This window comes from Xyrauchen texanus, chromosome 26 (genome assembly GCF_025860055.1).
Source record: "Xyrauchen texanus isolate HMW12.3.18 chromosome 26, RBS_HiC_50CHRs, whole genome shotgun sequence".
NCBI classification, from domain to species: domain Eukaryota; kingdom Metazoa; phylum Chordata; class Actinopteri; order Cypriniformes; family Catostomidae; genus Xyrauchen; species Xyrauchen texanus.
This window is the reverse complement of record NC_068301.1, coordinates 16,906,771-16,929,234: the sequence shown is the minus strand read 5'-3', so window position 1 is coordinate 16,929,234 and position 22,464 is coordinate 16,906,771. Positions and strand designations below refer to the sequence as shown.

General features: G+C 38.3%; 3 protein-coding genes across 3 annotated transcripts; 1 reads left to right on the top strand and 2 right to left on the bottom strand.

Moving 5' to 3' along the window:
• Positions 1–2,691: 2,691 nt before the first annotated feature.
• LOC127619489 (serine/threonine-protein kinase DCLK3-like) lies at positions 2,692–9,857 on the bottom strand. Its single transcript, XM_052092330.1, is given in 6 exon segments — positions 2,692–3,152; positions 3,243–3,410; positions 3,597–3,729; positions 6,799–7,372; positions 7,469–8,324; positions 9,794–9,857. Coding segments are annotated over 6 exon segments (2,256 nt in total).
• Positions 9,858–15,443: 5,586 nt separating this feature from the next.
• Positions 15,444–17,939, top strand: LOC127619741 (fatty acid-binding protein, heart-like). Its single transcript, XM_052092712.1, has 4 exons — positions 15,444–15,611; positions 16,961–17,133; positions 17,497–17,598; positions 17,694–17,939. The coding sequence occupies exons 1-4, from the start codon at positions 15,539–15,541 to the stop codon at positions 17,745–17,747; spliced, it is 402 nt and encodes a 133-aa protein (XP_051948672.1). The 5' UTR covers positions 15,444–15,538; the 3' UTR covers positions 17,748–17,939.
• A 168-nt stretch (positions 17,940–18,107) lies between these two features.
• On the bottom strand, positions 18,108–22,154 carry zcchc17 (zinc finger, CCHC domain containing 17). Its single transcript, XM_052092708.1, has 8 exons — positions 21,935–22,154; positions 21,409–21,489; positions 21,246–21,303; positions 20,986–21,086; positions 20,725–20,816; positions 20,521–20,621; positions 19,997–20,112; positions 18,108–19,780 (listed from the first exon to the last, which is right to left on the bottom strand). The coding sequence occupies exons 2-8, from the start codon at positions 21,481–21,483 to the stop codon at positions 19,628–19,630; spliced, it is 696 nt and encodes a 231-aa protein (XP_051948668.1). The 5' UTR covers positions 21,484–21,489; positions 21,935–22,154; the 3' UTR covers positions 18,108–19,627.
• Between the last annotated feature and the right edge of the window lie 310 nt (positions 22,155–22,464).

Sequence of the window (22,464 nt, the reverse complement as noted above, 5' to 3'; positions counted from 1 at the left end):
TTCCACCTAGTGGTTGGAGTTTGTATGGAGTGATTAATAAATATAGTTTATTCAATGAAAAAAAAATGAAATGTTATTTCTTCTAGGGCGCCCTAAGTAGCTCAGCAAGTAAAGATGCAGATTACCACCCCTGGCGTCGTGAGTCCGAAACCAGGGCGTGCTTAGCAACCAGGTCTCTTAAGCAACCAAATTGGTCTGGTTGCTAGGGACGGTAGAGTCACATGGTGTAACTTCCTCGTGGTTGCTATAATGTGGTTCTCGCTCTCGGTGGGGCGTGTGGTGAGATGTGCGTGGATGCCGTGGAGAATAGCTTGAAGCCTCCACATGCTGTCTCCACAAACGGGACTGATACACTCACTAAGCACTTTCTTAGGAACACCTGTACACCTACTGATTCGTGCAATCATCTAATCAACCAATCGCATGGCAGCAGTGCAATGCATAAAATCATGCAGATATGGGTCAAGAGCTTCAGTTAATGTTCACATCAACCATCGTAATGGGGGAAAATGTGATCTCAGAGAGTTCTCCAGATGGAAATGCCTTGTTGATGAGAGAGGTCAATAGAGAATGACCAGTCTGGTTCGAGCTGACATATGCTGGCGAAATTGCGATGCTACTGCCCGGATTAGGTAAAACGGAATGGAATCAGACAGTTTTGCCTAATCCGGGCAGTAGCATCGCAATTTTGCGCTCTGTTCTCAGAAGTCCTTGGAAGGCACGTATGCGCAAACCTAGTTGTCATGGCAACTGAATAAACAAAACCTCGCCTGGTCAATATTTACTCGTCATCAGAATAAGGTAAATGCTCTGGCTATTGTAATCTATTGTGCTGTAGGTGTTTTGGGTTTAGTTTTAAAACTGAATGATATTAACATTGAACATTATTAGATATTTTTTTATTAATTAGAAGATGAATTCCATTTAGGGATAGGCCTACATGCAGTAGTCCCAACAAGCATTGTCTTATTTTAAATGAAACTGTTTTTTTAGTTGGTAGATCTTATTGAGTTGGTCATTTAAAGTAGATCATCACACAAAAAAGTGTGGGCACCCCTGCACTACGTAATGTGCATTATCATGATGGAGCCGCCTCGTCATGATACAGCAGCTGAATGACCTCTCTCTGCTTTGGGGACAGCTTTATTTGCAAGATTGAAGGAAGTATCTAATTTAATTAAATGTATCCACGAGACACTGCAGAATAAGTTTGATATGTGTCCGCATATCTGGAAGTGCCCGCTCTCAAAACTGTTCAGGCGGATTGTGAGGACCCACTTTATCGACCAGCTGTGTGTTAAACACTTCTGAATGACAAGAACTATGTTCAAAGAATTGTGTGCCAAGGTCAGACCTTCAAGCTATCGCAAACTCATAACACATGCACGAATGGTCAAAACACATCATCGGTTTGCAAATAAACCATTTCCACCACCTTAATGCGCATTTTAACTAATGCAGACCTCTAGATAATCCACCTACTCCTAGCGCATTAAATACAATTTTAAGCGAATTTAGAAAGTTTATTTGCATATCAAGCATTTCTCTTCAGGATTTCTTCAATTCAATTTTTTCAATTTCAATAATGGGGAATAATGGTGTCACGTTCCTGTGTTGTCTGCCCCGTGTTTTCTGTTTCACTCAGCACGTAACATTCCATGTCACGTTCCTTGTGGTCCGGTCCGTGTTTTCACCAGTCATTGTCTAGAAAACTACACTTCCCAACTCTCCTTGCCCTCACCACCTGCCAGCACTCACTCATTGTTTTCACCTGCGTATCGTTTAGTTCCATCACCTCTGTGTATATAACCCTGTTTATTTCTCCATTCCCCTGTCAGTCTTTAATGTTTGTGGATGCTTGTTTCCGTGCTCGCCGTCATTGTTTCTCCTACCCGTTAAACCCTTCTAATGTCTTTCTCCCGAGTCTTCCAGGGCTCCTCCTCCCGAGTCTTCCAGGGCTCCTCCTCCCGAGCCTTCCAGGGCTCCGCCTCTCAAGTCTCTCGAGCCTCCTACGGCTCCGCCTCCCGGGCCTCCTTCGGCTCCGCCTCCAGAACCTTCTACGGCTCTGCTCCCAGAGTCTCCTGAGCCTTCTAGGGCTCCGCCTCCTACGGCTCCGCCCCCAGAGACTCCCGAGCCTCCTAAAACTCGGCCCCCAGAAACTCCAGAGCCTACCAGGTCTTCGCCTCTGAAACCTCCCACGGCGCCCCCTTCCTCGGCTCCGCCTCCTGAGCCTTCCTCCATTTTAGTTCGAAAACGCATTAAATTCGCTATGTTTAAGACTCTCATCCACACACTAGTACAGCATTTTTCTCCTCCGAAAATGGAGTTACCACATATTTTGGAAAATTATAATGTTAAAAACGGAGACAACCAAAAATGGATTAGTGTTAATGTGGCATAAAACTGCAGTTATTTAAGAACAAATGAAAAGTCTCCTGATAGTAGTTCCTTCACTGGAGGTCTGAAATTTGGATAATTTAATTAGCAATCAGGTCAAAAACAGAGCAGTCTGAGTCTTTATCAGTGCTGTGGTGTTCCTGTGAAGGTTTGAGAGAGCAAGAAGGACTAAATGTTGTCTACTGTGTGTGTTTATACTTTCTTGTTTATACTGGCATCTTTGATCTTCACTATCCTTCTTGCTAACTCATTACTCAGCAGGTCACTACTCGTGCTAACTCATTATTTAGCAGGTCACTCTTGTTTTTTTCCAGTGTCTTCTCGTTGTGCTGGTTTCTCAGGTTTGGGCTGTTCTGTGGGATATTGCGCGGTCATGGTGGTGCCTTCTTTGTGGGAAGAATTTTGTTTGTCACTTGAGATTTTATGTCTGTCTTGAGTCTGCTGGTTTCTGTCTTGTGTGTTAATATCTGGTTCATATTTATTGTTCATTTTGTTCTCATTGATTTGTACTACATTACATTTCTCTGCCACCATTTCTGATTTGTGAGTTTCCCTCTGATTTTTGACATGTTTCTCTGGTCTACTTAGTGTCTGCTGATTGGCTCTCTCAATTGTTGAGTCCGTAGTCTTTGTCGCCCCCTTATGGTCTTACTGTGCTGTTACATGTTGAAGCCAGTCATGCTGCAGAGTTTGACTAGCTGTCAAGCGCCTTGTAGGGTTTACCTCCAGCAGAGCCCTGACAAGAGCTTTAGCCCCTGTGAAAAACAGATACATAATTTTGTCTTAAAGGTTACAGCAGCTAAAATACATGAGATTTTAAGAGAATAATTTCTCAAGTGTCTCACCCTCAGACACGTTGTCCCAGTAAGGGGACAGAAAGTGGACCTCTCCCCTCTGGATGAGACAGAACAGTTCCTCTTGATTGCGATCTGGACTGCGGAATGGGGGAAACCCACTCAGCAGCACAAAGAGGATAACACCCATTGCCCAAACGTCTACTTCAACACCATAACCTGTTCATGCATTGACATACATACTGTACCTACACATCACGCACAATAAATTGGAAATATCTGACACTTATCATGCATTTTACACCTGAATGTTTTCACCTCATTTCATTTTTAGGAGTTGTAGCTCAGGTTTGTTGTGTCTTACCAGTCACAGTTAATCAGAATGGGTAAAGCAGAGGACCTTACCTGTCTCAGCAAGTATCTCTGGAGCTACATATGTAGGTGTGCCACAAACTGTGAAAACTGGCTCTGTTATTATCATGGCTAATCCGAAATCAGCCAACTTCAGATTCAAACTTCCATTGTCATGGCGCTGGACCTTGAAACCAGTAAAAGAGCAAATATCTGTTATATACAGTATATTAGATAGCTCACTGTTTTTAATTTTTTTTTATTTTATGCATAATCATGATACACATATTTTACATTATTTTTCAGGGACTGTAAATTTTGTGTTAAAGAAAGACTACATTATTAATTTGTTCATTGGAATACAATTAGATTCAGGCTACATTATTAAAAACTACTTTTCCAAAGTATGTGGTTATGGAGAGCATTTTCAATAGGAAATAACACTCTTGTCGTGAGGATGAGAGCTCAAAATGAATGAGATTTTAATTTTAAAGAGATTTTTTTAAGAATATCTCAGCTCTGTAGGCCCATACAAAGTGATTGGTGACCAGATCTCCAAAAAAAGCACATAAAGGCAGCATAAAAGTAATCCATACGACTACAGTGGTTTGATCCATGTCTTCTGCTTGACATCTTGATCGGCAATGAGACTGCTGATGTCTAGATTTATAGTAAATAAGGACTTAAATACTGATCTGTTTCTCATCCACACCTATTATATAGCTTCTGAAGACATGGATTTAGCCACTGGAGTCTTTTGGATTACTTTTATGCTGACTTTATGTGCTTTTTGGAGTTTCACCATTCACTTGCATCGTATGGATCAACAGAGCTGAGATATTCCTCTAAAAATATTTATTTGTGTTCAGCAGAAGAAAGAAAGTTATACACATCTGTGATGGCAGGAGAATGAGTAAATGATTAGAGAATTTAAATTTGTGGGTTAACAAACTCTTTAAACTTACAAGTATAGATAAACAGTCATCAAAAAGCCATTATTTTAACCAAGAAGTCTCAGAAGATGTTATCAGTAAATGTTATCTGGCATTGAACTACATACAATATTGACAAAATATAAGATAGGTAGTAATAATTATTATAATAATACTTTAAATTGAAAAAAAAAAAAAAACTTAATAACTTTTGTTCAATTGCTGCCTTAAAGTTTTAAGTTAAATCAGTGTGGTTTTACAGATCATTTCAACTCATTATTTTACAGTTAGACTTTTTTCATTATTATTTTAAAAAAAATTCTCCCCAATTTGGAATGCCCAAAAGTGCTCTATGTCCTCATGGTGGTGTAGTGACTTAAATCTGGGTGGTGGAGGATGAATCTCAGTTGCCGCCATGTCTGAGACGTCAATCCGCGCATTTTATCGCGTGGCTTGTTGAGTACGTTACCGCAGAGACCTTGCGCATGTGGAGGCTTCACGCTATTCTCCGCAGCATCCACGCACAACTCACCACACGCTCCACCAAGAGCGGGAACCACATTATGGCGACAACAAAGAGGTTAACCTAACTTGACTCTACCCACCTTAGCAACTAGTCCAATTGGTTGTTTAGGAGACCTGGTTGGAGTCAAATTTAGACTGTTTTTAAACAAATCATAAAATAATGATTTGAAATGATTTGTAAAGTCATGTTGATGTAAAAGGCAGCAGTTAAGCTTAAGTTTTTACGTTGAAGTACATGGACATTTTTTACAGTGTGGTGGCAATTGGGAAGAACGGTAATAACCAGTGCCACTACAGTGTTCCTATTTCAACAAATTCTAAAAATGTCCAGGTTTGCGTTTCCATGAAAGATGCTGAACTTTGTACGAGCTCGGTGGGTTCAGGGAATTAAACGCGAAGAAGATAACTTCGTTACTAAACGAGGAAGCACTTTCGTCTGTGGACAGTATTTTCAAGATGAGGACTTACAGCAGTCACTCACAGTTGGAATTGTGAAACGTTTTGAAATCTAAGCTGTACCGTCATGGTTTCATTGGAATGATAACACATCACAGTTGACACAAGAGTGTGTTTGACAGGTTAGAAGTCAGATGGAGTGGGACATCGGTCTCTCCACTCCTTCACATACTGTGTTGGCCCTCATCAGGTATTAGATTCACCAAGTACAACTCACAGATCTGTTATCCTTACCCTCTTTTTTCATTTTTGCAATTTATGGTGACAGATTTGTAGATCATTCCTTTAATACATAAATATATGCCTTCTGATTTAACACACAACCTCTCAATAATAATTCATTTTTATTGACTTACCTTCATATTAGTGCAAATAACCCTTGGAAAAACAACTTGTAACCTTAGAGTTTAGATTTAACCGTTGATGGACGATGCTGTCAACGTCTCCAAACGGAAATGCAGACAAAACTTTTAAGGACTGTGAAAACACACACCTCAGCAGCAGCTATTGTTACGTCTACCCAACTATCAATCGACTACATCGTCCTTTTCTTCAAAAAAAGCTATTGAGGTTACAGTGAGGCATTTACAATGGAAGTGAATGGGGCCAATTTTAGAGAGTTTAGAGGCAGAAATATGAAGCTTACAGTCTTCTGTTAAAACTCATGTATTATTTGAGCTGTGAAGTTGTTTGACGGTTTTAGGGTTTGTTGACATTACATTATCATGGCAACGATGTCGTAAAATTGGCTGTAACTTTACACAGAAATGGTTAGAAAGCGATTTTATCACACTAAAATCATGCATATTGTTTATGTTGTGTGGTAATGAGTATTTTAATGTTTACAGATTGGCCCCATTCACTTCCTTTGTACGTGCCTCACTGTAACCCAGATTTTTGCTTTTTTTAAATAAATACATTTTTGTGGTAGTCAATATTATGCCACAAATGCTGTCGGTGTAGCTTAACCCGGAATATTCCTTTAAGGTGGTATGGTGTGGTTGCTATGGCATTGCTATGCAGTTGCTGGGGTGTTCTGAGTGTTTTTGACATGTTGCTGTAGTTGCTAGGGTTTTCTTCCTAGTTGCCACCACCAAGTCTCTATGATATCTATGAGATTGTTTTTCGCCATTTTTATTGTCTGCCTGGTGAAGTCTTTTGATGATATCCTCCTCCTTCAATGTTAGTCTAAAAGATTTTAAGCCTATGTTATAGTCCGCCAAGTCTGATTGTTTTGAAAGGTAATAGCACACTTTTATAAAATTTACTATTTTATTGTAATTAAATTTCTAAATATTGATATAAAATATGTAGAATGTAGAATTCTATTTTGAGCAGTTTACCAGTAGGTTTTCAGGTTTGATGTCTCTGTGTGCAATGCTCTTGTTGTGGATATATTGCAGAGCCTGACTGATGTCCCTGATCATGCATGCAGCACTTGGCTCACTAAACCTGCCGCTCTGAGAGATAGCATCAAACAGGTCTCCACCGGTGACCAGCTCCATTAGCAGGTAAACATGAGTGTCTGTGTGATGTGAACGAAACAGCTGGATGAGGCGGGGATGTTCCAGACTGCGTAACAGAGCAATCTCATTCTGGATCATGTGCCCGCGTCCCTGCAGCTTAGCATTGTCCACAATTTTCATAGCAAAAGCTTCAGCTAGGCCACGAACACGGCACTCCTTTACCACCGCAAAGTTCCCATCTCCTACCACGCGGCCCATGTCATAGCAATGCTCAATGTCCTCCAGAGACACTTCAGCACCATCAGGAAGTAGATCACCCTGCATGACCCTCTCTTCTGCTGCTTCCTGCTTATTAATGTCCTGCTGAGCTGGTGTCTCAATTATTGTTTTCATATTCTGAGTGTTATACTGGTTAGAGTTTGGGTTGGCAACATGTTTGTCTGCTGTTAGTGGTCTATATGGTGAATTTTCTGAAGGAGCCCTGATGTTCAGGGAAGCATTACTTTTATTACTGTGGTTATTTGGCTTGTCCAGTTGAGAAAATATTTTGCTTCTGATTGGAGGTAAAAGTGGGCCACATCCTTGACAGCTCCTGCAGTAAACAGGTTCTTTCTTTCTCTCGTCCTTCTTTGGCTCCTTCTCGTCTTTCTGCAGCTCACCTTTCCTTCTCCACAGCTCTCTTTCTCCTTTCTGTCTTTCTCTCTTAGCCCCTCTTTGCCTTCCTTGCACTCCAACAGGCTGCAAGTTGTTGGATGCTAGTCGGTTTACCTGCTGATCAGTTACAGCAGGTAGAGACAACTCAGCCCCAGGGTCATCATCATGGAAACCACTATCTGCCTTGGTGGCCTTGGGTCTCAATATACGCTCCCATATCCTGAGTAGATGTTCACAGTAGTCAGGGTTTTCAGGATATAACTCATCCAGTGCTGCACAGACCTCATCAAGTGATGGTCGGCTGTTTCCAAAGGCCAGGAAGGCATGGTCAAAGAGGAAGAAGTCAGAAAGACTGTGGATCTCTCGGCCAGCAGGGCTGAAGAGGCGCTGTATTCGAGCGTTGTTCCAGCAAGGGAAACCGAGTGCTTCAGAAACATCTGCCATTAGCTGCTCAAATGTCTGCACCGCACGGCGGTTTAATAGCAGGGAGATTTTACGCAGACTGTCCTTTCTGCAAGGCCGTACCACGGTCACTATTCGTGGCCGCACTGGGCTTGATTCAGCATGTCTGGCATGGTAGCCACTTGCCGTGGATACTCCAGTTTCCTTCCAATGACACACACCCTTCACTAAGCTTTCTAAAGGCCCAAAGTCTGTGGGGGGCCTTCGGGGTCTTAATCTGGGTAGGTAAGAGGGCAGAGGTTGCCGAGGGGAAGAATTTGGGCATTTAGGAATTTTAATCCTTTGATCTGGAACACATAAGCAAATATATATTCAACACCATATGGTGAGAGGCTGGTTTTTACCTTCCATCTGACTACACTGCCATTCAAAAGTTTGGGGTCACTTGCCTGAAATGTTTCTCATGATCTTAAAAACCTTTTGATCTGAAGTTGCAATGTTTAAATGTTTGAAATTTGTTTTGTAGACAAAAAAATAATTGTGCCTATATATTAATTTACTTAATTACAAAACTAACATTTTATAACAAAAAAAAAATAAAGAAAGTTATTGGACCAAATAATTAAGAAAAGCAGCCACTATAGATGGGAACTCCTTAAAAAAAAAAAAAAAGCATCCCTGTTTAAAAAGCATCCCAGGGTGATACCTCAAGAAGCTGGTTGAGAAAATTCCAAGAGTACATTTCTGCAAATTCTAGGCAAAGTGTGACTACTTTAAAGATGCTAAAATTTTGATTTATTTTGGATTTTTTTAGTCACAACATAATTCCCATATTTCCATTTCTATTATTCCATATAGTTGTGATGACTTTACTATTATTCTAAAATGTGAAAAAAAGAATGAGTAAGTGACCCTAAACCTTTGACCGTTAGTGTAGATCTGAATTATCATTATGAAATTTCTGTTATCAGAGCTTTTCGTTCAAAGATATGCTTTGTTCATCAAGAGTACAGCACACAAAGTTTCTTGTTTAGATTAGAAAAACAAGCTTATACAAGTGAATCAAAAAGGAAGTGCACAACATAAATAATTAAGAGCAGGTGCGTATTGAGAAGCAATGCCGAGACATGCAGATCCTCAAATTGCATCTCATGCTCCAGGGGTAACGGAAAAGGATCAAATCTGATCATGCCGGATCACTTTACTTTGGCTGTAGTTTGTTTTTTCTTTCTTTCTTTCTTTCTTTCTTTCTTTCTTTCTTTCTTTCTTTCTTTCTTTCTTTCTTTCTTTCTTTCTATCCATGCGCACACTCACACAAGTCTATTAGTGTATCAAAAGAAGCATGTTCAAATTGAACATCAAAAGCAAAGATCCTGTTTCACTAACAACACTAACACATTCTTGCAACAGTTAGTTTGAAAGGGGAAGGATACACAAATGGGCGTATTTTTTAACAAAACTATTAGCAAAGAAAAGCCACTGCAAAACTAACTAATTATATAAGCAAACAAGTACATACATAATTATTTAATCCCTTTGAACTCAGAGCACAATACATAGTCATATAAAAAAGTATTTGAATTAAGAAGATTACTATTTCTTCAGTGAAATAGTAAATATAGTTTTACTTTTACAAAATGTATAATGTAGCCTACCATTTAAATAAATGTATAACGTTGTATGTCAATTCATTGGTTTATTCAACATAAGAATGAAGTAGGCTAATTAAAGTAATTGCATATACATGTTAGGATATGTTCTCCATTTCGTTTCATATAAGTTTTTTTTTTGTGTTTATACTATTATTTGAACGCACCTGTCTGTCCCCATCTAGGTCTTGGTAGATCTCGCCCTGGTCGCTGGTTCCACGACGGTGTCATTCTGTTACAGTGACCCAAGAGTCTGTTTCAGTGGCCATAGTGTCCCAAAGCTACCCCACATCTTTAAAAAGTAGGTAATCATCGTGATATTCACGCGCACAATTTAAATAATTAGATTTAGATCATTTTAAAGATTTAGATAGTCAGCATCGTACTTAATAAAGTGTACACTTAGCCTATATTAAATCTGCGTCTATCAGACGAGGTAACACGGGGATATCGTGAAGCCGCATCTTTTGGACAGATTATCAGCGCGTTACCGGATACTCCGCATCCTGCTGCACGCGCGTCTCCCCGGTAACCCTCACCTTTTTACACACACACACACACACACACACACACACACACACACGGCTGGTGCGGCTATCCTTATGAGGACTCTCCATTGACATAATGATTTTTATGTTGTAGGAACTATAGATTATATCCTCAAACCCTACCCCTAAACCTAATCCTCACAAAAAACGTCATTGTTACAGAGATTTTTTATAGAGATTTGAATTATAGGGACACTAGAAATGCCCTCATAAACACATTTACAGCATAATACCCTTGTAATTACCAGTTTGTAACCTAAAAAATGCCCTCGTAAACCACTTAAACCTGCCCACACACACACACACGTATACTCTAACATACTATATCATAGTATTCTATTGTTTTTCAGAGAGAGAGAGAGACAGAGAATGAAGCATAAAAAAGTATTCAACTTCTCTTTACATTGAAACAGCTCAAGTGAATATGATGTTTATCATAACTGATATGAGTGTCAAGGTGTTTACATTTGTAAGTTTCAGTGTCAAGTTGAAATTGTAATAGATGCAATTAAAGAAATGAATAGCATGTCCTCATTTTCTCTCATGTTCACTGCATTTCAGTTCCACTCCACCCTAGAGAACACGTTTTCTTTCCTTACCTTGGGTTAAGATATAATTCATCTAAACTTCTCAAGACTTTTCATTCTGTCTTTGTAAGTATCTCATACAGCTGTATCACCATGGTTACCGTTAAGACGTTGTCACGTCCTTTAGAGGGCAATGTGGCTTAAATGGGAGAGGGGCATGGAAGAATTTGGGATAAAAGAGAATTAAAGCCATAGTTCACCAAAAAATGAAAATGTTCTCATCATTTACTCACCCTCATGCCATCCCAGATGTGTATGCCTTTCTCTCTACTGTAGAACACAAACGAAGATTTTTAGAATATCTTAGCTCTGTAGGTCCTTTCAATGTAAGTGAATGGTGACCAGGTCTTTGAAGCTCCAAAAAACACTTAAAACCAGCATAAAAGTAATCCATAAGACTCCAGTGGTTTAATCCATGTCTTCTGAAGTGATCCAATCAGTTTTGGGTGAAAACAGACCAAAATATAACTCCTTTTTTTTACATCTTGCCATTGCAGTCTCTAACATGATTTCAAGCATGATTACACTGCCTAGTGCTTGTCGCATGCACAGAGCGCTAGATGGCGCCATAGGAAATTTAATCGAGCATGAAATTATGATCGCTAAGGAGACTTCTGATGTCAAGATTTATAGTAAAAAAGGAGTTATATTTTGGTCTGTTCTCAACCAAAACCAACTGAAGCGCTTCAGAAGACATATATTAAACCAATGGAGTCATCTTGGATGGCATGAGGGTGAGTACATTAGAGAAATTTCATTTTTGGGTGAACTTTTTCTTACACACATGGAGGCACACTTGAGCACAAATACCTGACACACAGTTTACTGTGATCAGTAAAGACAGGACTGAGCAAAAGTTGATTTCAAATACTGCCAATCTGAATTGAACAGCCAGAAAAGATATGTTGGTATTTGACAGAAGTTAGATTTGTGTCCTGTGTTTTGTGTGTTTTGTCTCTGCGACTTAGACTGATTTCATGATCTGTGTGTTGTGTGTTTTAGATCTGTGACCAGAGCGCTGTCTTGAAAAGGGGTTTGACATTTCACCTATTTCTCTAAAACTAGTCTCTCCCTCACCATCTCTCTTTCTCTATCCCTCTCCCCCATATCTCTCTCTCTTTCCCTGTCTATCTCCAGCACCTGTTTGTGTCAAATGTCAAACACATGAACTCTGCATACCCTTTTTAGTCACACATTTGTGTTGGGTTAGACACAGTGATAGTCCAGTGTGTGTTCACATACCGTGTATGTATAAGGGTGAAAACTGAATGTGTAAATCAACTTGGAAGAGTCTTTGTTTTATCTAACACATAAAGTTATATCATACACACACACACACACAACACACACACATTCACACAAATATTATATATATATATATATATATATATATATATATATATATATACCTTTGGGAGAATGGGGGTATACTGTATTGCACAACATGTGGTTTACAAGGATAACATGAATTCCTGTCAATGGAAAAAGCAAATGTGCTGGAATAGCATAACTCTTAACTGTCAAAGAAAGGCTTTGCATATGGTCCTTGAAGGAATATTCAGGGTTCAAAACAAGTTATAATCAAACGATAGCATTTTTGGCATAATGTTGATTACCACAAAAAGATTTATCTTTTAAGATTCTTTAAAAAACAGAGGTTACAGGGAGGCACTTACAATGGAAGTGAATGTGGCCAATTTTTGGAGGGTTTAAAGACAGAAATGAGAAGCTCACATTTTTATAAAAGCACTTACATGAATTCTTCTGTTAAAACTCCTGTATTATTTGTGTTGTAAAGTTGCTTAAATGTTTTATGGTTATTTTAGGGTTTACGTCTTTGTATTGCATGAAAACAAAATTGTAAAATTGTCTATAACTTTACTCAGAAATGGTTAGTAAGTGATTTTATCACACTAAATCATGTTAACATGCATATTGTTTATGTCTTTTGGCTATACTTAACAGTAGTTTAATGTTTACAGATTGGCCCCCATTCACTTCTATTGTAAGCCCCTCACTGTAACCCAGAGTTTTGTTTTTTCTTTTTTTTAAGAAAAGGAGGGACGAGTCAGAATTATTTTTTGTGGTAATCAGCATTATGCTATCATCAGGATACACTGTAACTGCAATAAAGTATACTTTTATCATGCATTCAAAAAACAATTCAAGAGTAGTTCATCAAAGTTAATAGTTATAATCAGCAGATTAGATAAGGTATCTATATGGATAAGGAAATGTAAATATTTATATCTGGAAAAGGCGACAATAAGAATGTGTGTGTCTGTGTAACAGATGCATATGTTACAAAGGATGTGAGTGAGTATATCACGGCATGTTCTCTCAGGAGCAATGATGAGTACAAATGGGACATCCTTTGACTTTTACGCTAAACAAACCTTTTAAAGAAGTGTGAAGTATGATTACTGAGGTAGTTGTGGGTGAAAAGTACAGGAAGTCTAGAAGTTTATATAGTTTTATTCTGGGTGTACACTGTGAAAAATTCAAGGTTATCCCTACCCACATCATAAAAATTTGATTTGTTTCATTTCTTCAGGGTCATGAGTGATTTCTTTGTTTAATTTTTTATTGATACATTAATGTATCAATTCTTGGTGTATTTTCAGACTGGTTTGCTGTAACGTGAATTATTTGGCTTTTTTCAAAATCTGTTGTTGATCTAAAGAAGCTGTGTGCACCAGATGTCTAATGTTCATGAACTATGTGAAACAGCTGCTCTCTGATAACAATATTTAACCTAATGTTACAAACTTTTTAAAAAAATTCAAGAGTTCAGTGTTTGCCTCAGACCTTGTTGCACACAAATTCTGGTATTCAGACCCTTCATGCTATCGACTTGGGAAAAGCTGCTCCAAGAGGTTGCAGACACACACACACACGCACTTGAACAATCATTCATTTCAGACCGTGCGCTCTTGCTTACAAACGCTTGTAGATTCAGCCTTGTTGCTCAGAGGATGGGCCGAGGAAATGGTTTAGTGTTACTTGTACTGTGTTTTGGTGATTATTGTACAAACAGCAGCTGATACGGCTAGATCTCCACCGTCTCTTACCGAGCAGAACAGCCAAACACCCAGTCACAGAGTGTAAAGGATGGGAAGAAAGTGCCCTCTGACAAAAGGTCATGTCCTCAGTGGTTGTAAAAGAGAGAGAGAGAGAGAGACAAAGAGAGGAAAGGGAATATCGCGTGACCCTGGCCCTCATATCAATCATTCCCTCCTCCACATTGCTCTTTCTCTTTCTCTCTGTGCACTTGCCCAAAACATTGGTATTTGAACACTTTAGCCATACAAGTTAAAATTGTATGAGTGTCTTTTCATGAGATAACAAAATACGAACCAAGTGCTATTGTAAAGAAAGAGAGCACAATCACACTTTTCATGCAAAATGTTTTTTTATATATATTTGAAATGATAAAACAATATAAATATTCAAAAGGTGGCCGCTGTGTTTTTCATATGTACTGGAACATATCTCAGAAATAATGTGATGAACTACACCAAATTGAATTGATTTGAACCTTGGGACAGTTAGTTAACAATAATTGCAAAAATGGTTAAAATTATTTGTTTGCAGATGCCACTTTATGATCATTTGTTATCTAATGCAAAGAAATTAGCATGGGCTATTCATTGTCAAATCGACCAAATTTCAGAAGATTCGCTGGCTGTTAATACTTTTTCTGAAGATAAAGATAAACAAATGATGGTGAAAGCCAAACTAATAAATGCCGTGGATCCACTATTGTGCAGAGGTGGGTCAAAGTGCAAATTTCCGACGATGATTTTGGAACAAATCCACTGGTCAGAAAATAACCGTAGAAAGGTGGCAGTGTCATTATTTAGTTTTTACACAGAGAAAGGTAGGTCTATACCTAAAATCAGTTTACTTCCGCACCCCTTGTTGCATAATATGCCAATGGGGTGTGTCCAAAATTGTTAAGAAAAAAAAATTTTTGATTCTAGTTCAGAATCCTTTGAGATGTCCTTTGGATATCTTTTTAAGGCCCTATATGGTTAAATCCCAAAGATATGGGGCTCTCAATATGGCTCCATGCACAAATCGTTACAATTTACCAGTTTTCAATGGTCAACAACCAAGCTAGTTTTTCTTATCCAACAAAAACGTTTTAAAGTACATAGAAGGTCACATTTAAACAATAACGTCAAAAATTTAGAATGTCAGTAAGTGAGATACCTACATCTAGTTTTTTGGATTTCAGAAATGTACATCTGCAAAGCTCTGGAATGCACCATGAGGGGCCCAAGCACAAAAGGTGTATTATTACTTTTCTGCCCTAAATTTGTCCATAGAGATCAGAAACTTTTGGGGGCCACAGTGTATAATTATATAGAAAGGCAAATGCATATGAAAACTATAAAGAACAACATATGCTTTTCTATAATTTAATGTCTTGCATTACTTGTTATCCTACAGTGTTCTCTTTGTCCTCTTCTGTATTTCCCTTTGTCTTTCTCACCCTCTGTTAATACAGCTATATAACATCAATGTCTTCTCTTTATTCTATAATTTTTCAGTAGATTCTACTACAATCTGCCATTCCCCATTTCTCTTGCCCCCCATCCATCCATCTGTTTTTCGTTGCTCCTCCCACCTCCTCCCCCAAGCTTGTAGTGATGACATCACAAACAGCAGTTATAAATCAGCCAGTAAGGTTGCAGGAGCTCTGTGGTACTGTCTTACCCTCTCTCACTCTTTATTTTTGGTGCTCATTCTTCGCTCTTACTCAGCTTCAAACATGGTAGAGGCTTTTGTTGGCACATGGAACTTAAAGGAGAGCAAAAATTTTGATGAATACATGAAAGCCCTCGGTGAGTATGTGCATGAACATAACAGTGTGTATGTGTGTGGTGTGTGTATGCTTTACAGCTAAGCATAGGGTGTGTATTTAATGCATGTAAGCACTTGTAATTTGGGTGTGTTTAGTCCTTAGGCATTTTGTGCAGTGTGGGAAAGGAAAATTTGTACTGTGCAGGTGCATGTGTGCTTGTGTGTGCATGGGTGTGTTTAAGATGGAGTGCATGTGGTGCAGGGAGGATCTCATTGCTGTAAATCTTAAATTTGCTAACACATGCATGTGCTATCACACACCAGTCATACCATGACCACGTGTGACTATAGAGTAGCTGCTGTTCTCCAAACAATTCATGAAATACAAAGAACCCATTATAAGGACCATAGAACTTCCTTTTGAGGATTGCATGCATTACAACACATATTGCCTGCATTACTTGAACTATAAAATAACCTTGATGTTTCGTTAATTAGTAAGGTTCCTCAAGTTGTTTTTGCTCCACAGACACAGCATATGGAAACAACAATCGTATAGGATTGTCAGCCTTTTCTAGGAAGCTTTGCTGATAATTTGTGAATATTAAAATAGTGCTTAGTGAGTTGTGGCTTAACAGAGGAAGATGGAGAAAGACAGAGGGGCAAATGAATCAATGTGCATCTGTGTGGAAAGAACAAAAGGGAGGGAGTGTGTGGGTGATACAAATTTGAGTGGGTGAAAAAAAAAATTTATTCTTCCAACTATTCAGCTTTAAAATGCTACACTTACATTTTGGCTCTTTATCTAGGGTCAAGGTGTAGTTCACATTGTCTAAATTCACACAAATAGGCTACTCCCTTGCAATATTTACTGAACAAATCGATACTAATTGGTGCATTTTTCCAAAACCTTGTGAGTTGACCATTTTGACCGTTCCAGAGTTTGGCTATATTCGCAGAGACGTGTTCATTCCTAACTAACCATTAAATTTATGCAATCTTTGTTTAATTATTGCAATGCTGCTGCCCTTAGGCTTTGCGGATGCTCTGTCATATTTAGCATTTTGACTAATAAGAAAATACTTGCAGTTGTGGTCCCATTTGAATAGATTTGTTCAAATATTGCTGTCAGAACAATTTGTTGAATTGCTTTTATAATATATAGTTCACACCCACACAGATGTGACTATTTTTACCTCTTTAACAACTCTTAAAAGTAAATGGAGATTCCTCTGCTCATGCAATGTTGAAATGTTGTGCATTTATACTTGTGTATATATATATATATATATATTTTTATATATGTATGTATGTATGTATGTATGTGTGTGTGTGTGTGTGTGTGTGTGTGTGTGTGTGTGTGTGTTATTTATTTGTGTGTATGGATCAGGTGTGGGCTTTGCTACGCGTCAAGTTGGCGGCATGACCAAACCCACAACCATCATCTCCATGGAGGGGGATGTCATCACACTTAAGACCGTCAGTACTTTCAAGAGCACAGAAATTAACTTTAAACTGGGAGAGGAATTTGACGAGAACACTGCTGATGACCGTAAATGCAAGGTAATAAATCTCAATGTGTTCAGAGCATGCATTAGTCAGTCTTTCAAGTCTCATGCTTTAAGATGGATGAAGGCAAATTTCATTTCTTGACATGTTAGATTTGCATTAACATTTAATGGGTTTTATCAGTAAATCTTGTGTATTGGTTGAATGATGGATAAGTTTATCTTAGATCATCACATAAGAGTGGGTTGTCTTTAGTATACAAGGGGGTCCTTGAATGTCCTTCGACTCATCCCGTGACATTCACAGGTCAATCATTAATGTAGACATAACGGTAGTCATCACTGATCTATGTAGCAAGAATTAAAGTGTTATTTTCCATTTGTCTCATTGCATCTTTTCCCTATGTCTGCATGTTAGTCCTTGGTGACCCTGGATGGAAGCAAGTTGGTTCATGTTCAGAAATGGGAGGGCAAAGAGACGACCCTTGTCCGAGAAGTCAGTGACAACACCCTCACTCTGGTCAGTGTTTTATGTGTATATGTGTGAATATATAATAAAATCTGATGATGATATGCATACTCTAACAGGCCAAGTTGTCTCTCTTTTATTAACAGACATTGACTCTTGGTGAAGTTGTCTCTACACGACACTATGTGAAGGGAGAATAAAGGGAAACTTCAGTTACAATCCATTCTCTCGTCCTGGCAACCTTATTGTCACTGGCTATGTAAATTTTCAACGGTTTTCGTGCCTTTCTGTTGCACCGTTCCTCATACACTGAATAAAATTCCAGCTTCATACCACCAAATGTCTGTATATGATGTCTTATACTGGGTGTGTTATCTGCATCTACAGTCAATGTTGAGGTCTACAATAAATGTGACAACTTATTATGTCAACATTTCCATCATCTGTGCCCTGTGTGTTGTGTAATCTTAAAAATGCAAAGGACTCTGTATTGTACACCATTTTCATGTGCTTGTTTTAGTGTGGTCTATGTTTTCCGTGTGTGTGAGCATTCTAATTTAAGCATGTTCCACTGTCTGCTGGGTGACGTGAATGTATTCTAAATAGGGCTAATGGGTGTCTCGTGTGTTTCTGGGTAAAGGGTCATTTAGAGTCAACTTTACAACCTCTCACCCATAAATCCAGTCACCCTTATGATCATATTCATTTCAACTTTTAATTTACACAAATGCATTTCAAAGTGTGTGCAGCTACACACATCTATTTATTTCCACACATAAACACATACATGCACAACTGTTTTACATACAATATAATAACTGCACTGAAAAAAAATATTTTCTTACAACACATATTTGTCCTGTTTCCAAGTAAAAAATCCAAGCATCCTTAAAGGAATATTCCAGGTTCAATACAAGTTAAGCTCAATCGACAGCATTTGTTACTACAAAAATGTATTTTGACCTGTCCCTCCGTTACAGTGAAGCACTTACAATGGAAATGAATGGGGTCCATTTTTTGAAGATTTTAAAAAGGCAGAAATTTGAAGCTTATAGTTTTATATAAGCACTTACATTATTAAGTAATCAGTTAAAGCTTGTGTATTATTAGAGCTGTAAAGTTTTTTCATTCATTTTAGGGTTTGTTGATTACATCATCATGGCTTCACACAGGAAAGGTTAGTACTTGATTTCATCACACTAAAATCATGTTAATGTGGATACTGTTTACATCTTGTGGACACATCTTGTACACTTTTGAAATAGTGAGTATTTTAACTTTTACAGATTAGCCTCATTCACTTCCATTGTAAGTGCCGCAGAGTAACCCAGATTTTTGCTCAAGTCAAGTCAAAATTATATTTTGCATTAATCAATATTATGCCACAAATGCTGTCAATTGAGCTTAACTTGAATTGAATCCGGAATATTCCTTTAAAATAAGAAACATTTGCTTGATAAACAAAATGACATTATATATATATATTTTTTTTAAAGAAATTAACCACATTTTGTTACATTTACACTTAAAACAAGAAATTAAATATATGCCACTGGGGTAAGAGAAATAAACTTATTCAATAAATTCAATTCTCACCCCACTGGGAAATAGTTATGCTTGATTTAAAGAAATAGTTTACCAAAATTAATATTGTGTCATTTACTCACCATGAGGTTGTTCTAAAGCCATATGACTTTCTTTCTTCTGTCTAAGACAAAATATATGAAGTTACCATTCACTTTCATTGTATAGAAAAAAAAAATATGCAAAGAAAGTAAATAGTGACCAAGACTAACATACTGCCTAACATTATTGTTTGCGTGTGTGTGGTTTAAGGAAGAGAAAGTCATATAGGTTTGGAACAACGTGAGGATAAGTAAATGATGAAAGAATTTTCACTTTTGGGTGCACTTACCCTCATAAACCCTACTAGATTTTCTTAGATTTCTCTGAAAACAAAACGTATTGTCTTAAAGTCATTGTGCTTCTCAAGTAAATGTGTCTTGTTATAAGAATGTTAAGATACAGTACTTGTGCTGGAAAACAAGTCAACATTTCTGAGTAAGAACCTGATTTGCAATCACTTTGTTTTGCGTTTGTGCTTCTTGTGTTTTTTCTTTTTCTCAGAATGTGGAAGTCGTGGCCTCTTGGCATTGTCATCGCTGCTATCAGATGAAGAGCTGTGTCTCTTCCTGTCTTTCTTTTTCTTCTTTTCTTTCTTTGCCTTCTTTTCCTGCAAGAAAAAGGGAAAAGGTGCTCTGAGCAAGCAAATGAAAAGAGGGATAAATGGGTTGATGTTTGCAATAGGTAACTATTTGAAAAACTGGCAACAAGTGATGATAGAGCGGGAGATGAAACTAGAGTGAAGTTGCACAACTGCTTGCCAGCAGCATGCCATCTAAATGTGTGATAGCTGCCAGTGGTTGGCCTCAAAGGGGTGTATGCATACCTTTTTACGTTTCTGAGGCTCTGACTGGGTGCTCTGAACAGCTGGTTCCTCCTCCTCTTCTGGCACTAAACTGTACTGCAGTCCAGGCTGTGAGAAGCAGTCCTTTGCAAAGTGACCTTACACGTAAAAAGACCTATTCGTCATTATTTATATCATACACATTGTCATAACAGGTGTTCAGGGATTAAAAGTATAATCTGCAAATGAAGACAACAGGAACAGGATCAGAGGCTGATTTCAAATGCTTGTGTCATGGTGGTGCTGCTGCTGCTTATATGTTCTGTCTGTAAAGTTTTGGTTTGTTCCTTACACAAAGACAAAGACAGACTTCATTCACTTTCATTCTATGGAAACGAGTGGCCAGGAGCCAGGCTTTTCTTAAAACAATTCACCTTTTCTGAAATAATTATGCAAAAGAAATGTTTATTAGGCTGTCTGTAGTTCAAGGCCATGGGTATACTAATGTACACTGGAATGGTTCTGGTAAACATGGCCTGGTGCTTGTGGGAACATGTTGCTCTCACCTCTGCATCCACACTTTGTGCATGTGGTGTTGAGCACAGCCTCCAAGGTGATCCTCTGCCCTGTGTGATCTTTGAACTGCCTTCGTCTGCGTTCATCCTGCCTGTATGCACAATATTTATTTAAAGACAAATTTGACATATTTCTGAATGACCTATCTGCAAACAAGTGGCCACATAGCACTCATGTAACATAAAACCACTTACTCTGCCATTACATTGTTGGGGTCTTGGTCCCGCCCTGTTCCTTGATTGACAGCTTTCATAGAGAAGGATAGTTTGACTTTATCACCATTAATCTGAAATAAAAAGAAAAAGTAGATCATTGCATAAATCAGTTTTAGTGAGTGCTGCAGGTTTAGTTATACCAAAAATTCACTTGTAACAGTAGCGTAGTATGCCTTCACTAACAAGTTAAAATTACATCGTTATTTTTGTATTTGCATGATGCATGCAAATGAAATATACCTCTCTGCCAATTACTTTTATCCAAACTCGTTCGCCTACATCAACAATTTCAGCTGGGTTTTCTACCCGACAAGCAGACATCTCACTCTTGTGAACCAGACCTGACAATGCAAACACATACAGACACAATGTAAAAGTTGTGCTTTCTCATAATTATGCGCGTGTGTGCGCACACACACACACACACACACACACACACACACACACACACACACACACACACGTCAGACACACACCTGGGTAACTTTGTCCAACCTTACCTTGTTTCCTGTAACCCGTAATTTTGACAAAAGCACCATATGCCGTCACAGAGACCACCTAGAGAAGATAAAGATAAGAAGGTAAATTAATCAGTGAGAGGACAGTTCTATGTGCTTTTAAAAGCTGGAAAAGCTGCACACACTGCTCTTTCTCAGCTCTAACCTCTCCTTTCAGTATGCTGTACATTGGTGGCAGTCCATCCAGACCAGCTGGCTCTCTCGTCCTCTCCTCAGCCATTCACACCTGCAAAGGGAACACACATTTCCATCTCTCTGTAACTGGGCATACCGGAGCAGAAAACAGATGCACTCTTTTAAACTTTCACCATTGCATCTAAATGATACCATCACTACTGCTTTAGTACAGTATATACAACATATCTTATTACTATATGCTTATATATTACTTAATTACATTGCTTTATACATATTACTCACAACCATATTCTATCTTCAGAACTACAATGAGCATCTGCACTATACTGCTATTTTGTACATCGTTTGATATATACTGCCATATTTAACTTATCTGCAATTTTTTATATGCTATATTACTTTTGCACCTATAAATGGATGCTAACTGTATTTGCTTAGCTAGTACTCTAAACAATAACAATGACGTCTAATCTAAATCTATAAGCATCTCATGCAAGTAAGTGAATGAAAATATGGTTGACTTGCCAACTTACAGTTCTTTTGTTTTTTGCAGTCAGTGTCAGATGGGATCAGGTCGTGCCAGTGTTACTATACTTTTGATACAAGCTTTGATATAACAGAGCACTCGTGCCAAATGGTGGCACTTTCGATCTCAAAATTAAGTTAAATTCGATCTAAAATCCTAAAGCTCAACAGTCACAATACCCAACATAAACACGCACGCCTTGTTTAGTTTTCCACTATTAGTTGAGTATGTTTTCTTCCGGGTCACAGTTTTGACTAGTAGCCAATAAGACCGCGGTTTGTACGAAACAACCAGAGCCCTTCTACACAGAAGTCCCTTATCATAAAAATTTACCCTAGCATAACTTTAGCATAAAATAGCATAACGCGGCGGCTTCATGGATATTAAATGGGTGGAACACTGGCGATGATACAACAGTCCATATGTAATGGAAATGTACAGAGCAGATGCTTCAGTATGCTGAATAAACTTAGTTCGTAATAAAACATCTCATAACTTAATCTTCAACATGTTTTACACTAATTTGTGGCGTTAACT

What these genes read in the sequence shown, in the direction of transcription:
- LOC127619741 (XM_052092712.1), top strand. Translation starts at nt 15,539, where the DNA reads ATGGTAGAGGCTTTTGTTGGCACATGGAACTTAAAGGAGAGCAAAAAT. An exon ending in TGAATACATGAAAGCCCTCG is followed by an intron (nt 15,612 to 16,960) that starts GTGAGTATGTGC and finishes TGTATGGATCAG; the next exon opens with GTGTGGGCTTTGCTACGCGT. An exon ending in GTGACAACACCCTCACTCTG is followed by an intron (nt 17,599 to 17,693) that starts GTCAGTGTTTTA and finishes TTTTATTAACAG; the next exon opens with ACATTGACTCTTGGTGAAGT.
- zcchc17 (XM_052092708.1), bottom strand. Translation starts at nt 21,483, where the DNA reads ATGGCTGAGGAGAGGACGAGAGAGCCAGCTGGTCTGGATGGACTGCCA. An exon ending in TACGGGTTACAGGAAACAAG is followed by an intron (nt 21,087 to 21,245) that starts GTAAGGTTGGAC and finishes TTGCATTGTCAG; the next exon opens with GTCTGGTTCACAAGAGTGAG. An exon ending in TAAAAGTAATTGGCAGAGAG is followed by an intron (nt 20,817 to 20,985) that starts GTATATTTCATT and finishes TTTTTATTTCAG; the next exon opens with ATTAATGGTGATAAAGTCAA.